The 2,735-nt window shown below is 41.4% G+C and overlaps 1 protein-coding gene across 5 annotated transcripts in view; it reads left to right on the plus strand.

Annotated features, from left to right (window-relative positions):
• Nucleotides 1-432: 432 nt before the first annotated feature.
• The window catches only part of rxrba (retinoid x receptor, beta a), a 22,474-nt gene continuing 20,171 nt past the window's right edge, over nt 433-2,735 (plus strand). For 2 of the 5 annotated variants that reach the window (XM_035681653.1, XM_035681656.1), the window contains exons 1-2: nt 433-591; nt 1,364-1,512. In XM_035681653.1, coding sequence (XP_035537546.1) covers nt 1,497-1,512 — 16 coding nt within the window. In that variant the 5' untranslated portion in view covers nt 433-591; nt 1,364-1,496. The remainder of the gene's footprint in view (nt 592-1,363; nt 1,513-2,735) is intronic. The other 3 variants (XM_035681655.1, XM_035681657.1, XM_035681654.1) reach the window with 2 other exon arrangements.

Consider the following 2,735-nt stretch of genomic DNA (forward strand, 5'->3'; position numbering starts at 1 on the left):
CTCTCTGAAAAATGATAGCAGTGGAAAAAACCTGCAAACACATTCCTTGTGATCCCATACTGATACAAAACATACAAAGCTGATTCTGATTCCCACATGTTGCTGTTGCTTGATATTGCCACAAAGAAAGAATATGCTCTAAGTCTGAATACTGGATTTAAAAATTGAAAGTGAAGAGATCATATCTGCAGGATTGAAACACTGATATGTTTTGCGATGCAGCAGGTCCACCAGATGCACCAGTGCCCGACAAAAAAAACCTTTTCAGCAATTGACATACTGAGCTGAACTTGTCTTGACCTCTTGACCTCCTGCACTGGCTGCGTCTCTCTCACTCAGTGACATGTGAGGAGCAACATAAGCACACAACCCTTCTCCTGCTCTGAGAAGTCAGGCTGCAGTTGTTTTTGCAGGGTTTCTGAGCCAATGTTCAACTGTAAGGGAGCACTAAGCCAAATCCTCCACCATCATCATGTTTTCATCCTTGCAGGGGGAGGGAGGGTTGACTACGAGGCAAAGTGGGGGGAGAAACAGACACACACGGGGCCTAGTCGCCACATCTTTCATGCGAAGAAGCTGTGCCGCTAAACCGTCAGTAACCCGTATTTATTCGTACTAAATATACATGTATAAGTGTTAGCTAGTGTATGACAAGGAGGACAAGATAGAGGTGGAACAACCAGTCCTAAAGTGGTTTGTTCTTGTTCTCTTTCTCTCCTGCGATGCGTTTGGGCTAACTTAGCTTCCGAGCTAGGCGAGGTGGCTAAACGTAGTTCGCTACAGCGTTGAGCTCGTTTTGCAAACCCAACGCCAGACATTGCATGATTTCAACAACGTGGGAATGCGCAATACATTGATGAGATATGCGATAACGGGTTATTACTCAAGGAGGACAGCTAACACAAGCCGCTTAGCTTCAGGGTAGTCTCAGACCTCTTCGGTAGTAACGTTAGCTGAGCCACTTTACGAGGCTATCGTTGGTTTGTTGCCATTTGTCTGGGCTCTCTCTCTAAATACTGTAATTAAACGCTTTGTTCACTCTGTTAAACCAATATTATATCATCTGTGTTTGGTATTAATATAGTGTTTGTTGTTTATTAAGCAGCCTAACGTTAGTGTCTTTGCCCTGACAGTGCTGGCATCAGCTGAGCAGCTGGCTGCTTTGCAAATTCCTTCTGTAACGTTACATTAAAAAGACAAAAACTGCATCAGATACACAGATATTTCTATTAAAAAGCATACAAACAGCTCATACCCTTCCAATGGGCTGTGAGGTTTTATTTTACATCTTCGTGACTAAATGGGCTTTCTCTGTGCCACACAATTCATCTAATGCGGAGCTCTTCTTGTGTTGGAATTTCAGACCCGTTTTTGGTTTCCCACAACAGCTCCGGCCCGGGCCTCAGTCCGCGGTCTAGAGTTTGATAGCGGGCTGATTGGGACGGAAGCACGTCGGTGTGTTGCTGCCAGCCAGCCCCTGTGACCCAACCACCATCATGGGAGACAGTAGAGGTGAGAAAACAACTGCACTGATTCTGTCATCAGCAATGAAACAACATGAATGTCTAACTAAACGTTGCATCTTTAAACTAATGTTGATATTTATTGATACAACTTTATATTTATTACTCAGTTCAGGCCTATGGAAGATATGGGTTATGATGAAATAAAGACTTGCATACTTCTGTATACAGAGTGGTGTTATAGCTGATTTATAACCCCCTGTCTTCCAGAGCATGCAATCATTTTCACTAAGTCAGGGTCAGTCAACCAAATTACCACCCCACCATCCGGCTGAAGCAAAGTGTATTTTAATATTTTATTTAAATTTTGATGATTTGAAATGCAGTTTCTTATGTGTGTTATCATTGTCTCTTTTCAGCAAGACAGGTGTATTGTAATATACAGCTTATACTACAATAAATTTAAATGGTGCACCATTAAAAAAACAAACTCCTTTAAGATGAGAAATGCCCCAATTCTATATTTTATTTAAAACACAGTAACATCTTAATCTGTTTGTTACTGTGACTGTCTGACGTGCTCTAAGGATAATAGGGAGTTTACTGTCTGGCCTGGTGTTTATTTGTCTTGACCCAAAACACCTTACAGTAACATGAGAGCAATGTAGCAACGGTGCACCAGTAGACTTTGAACCTTTATTCCTACTACCCCAGGAAAGTTGGTGCCATACTCGACTTGTTCAGCTACCCAAGAGTCTCTACACATACCTTACTGTGTATGTTAAAGTCAGTATTCCTTGTGTTGTGCTTATTCCAAAAAAAAATGACAGAGGTGGAGTTTAACCACTGTCAGATATCGATTTATAAGAAAAAATACACAAAACTAGAAATGAGGTGAAAAGAAATGTCCTCAGTATTTAAAAGCGTGATTCCTTGCAATTTTTTGAGTTAAGTATTCACATTGTAGTTCTAGCAATGGCCTCCATGGGCCACAGTAGGTGATTTAGTTGAGCATATGATTGGTTGATGTCTTTCCAATGTGCTTGAGGCAAGAAAAATAGATTAGATCAGACGTACGTTACACAGCCTGAAGCAGTGAAAATGCAGCACACAGTCAGCTGCAGAAGAAAGTGCCAACTAAATACAAACCACAGCATATACCAAAACAAATCAATAAAGCAGCTGGCAAAATACAAATCTCAAGCAATGGAAGGAGGATGGATGATTGGTAAAATCTGCCCCTTGCACGGTTTTCCATTAAGTCCCATCTCT

The sequence above is a fragment of the Morone saxatilis genome, unplaced genomic scaffold, assembly GCF_004916995.1.
Source record: "Morone saxatilis isolate NCDOM2014 unplaced genomic scaffold, NCSU_SB_2.0 Contig9, whole genome shotgun sequence".
NCBI lineage: Eukaryota > Metazoa > Chordata > Actinopteri > Moronidae > Morone > Morone saxatilis.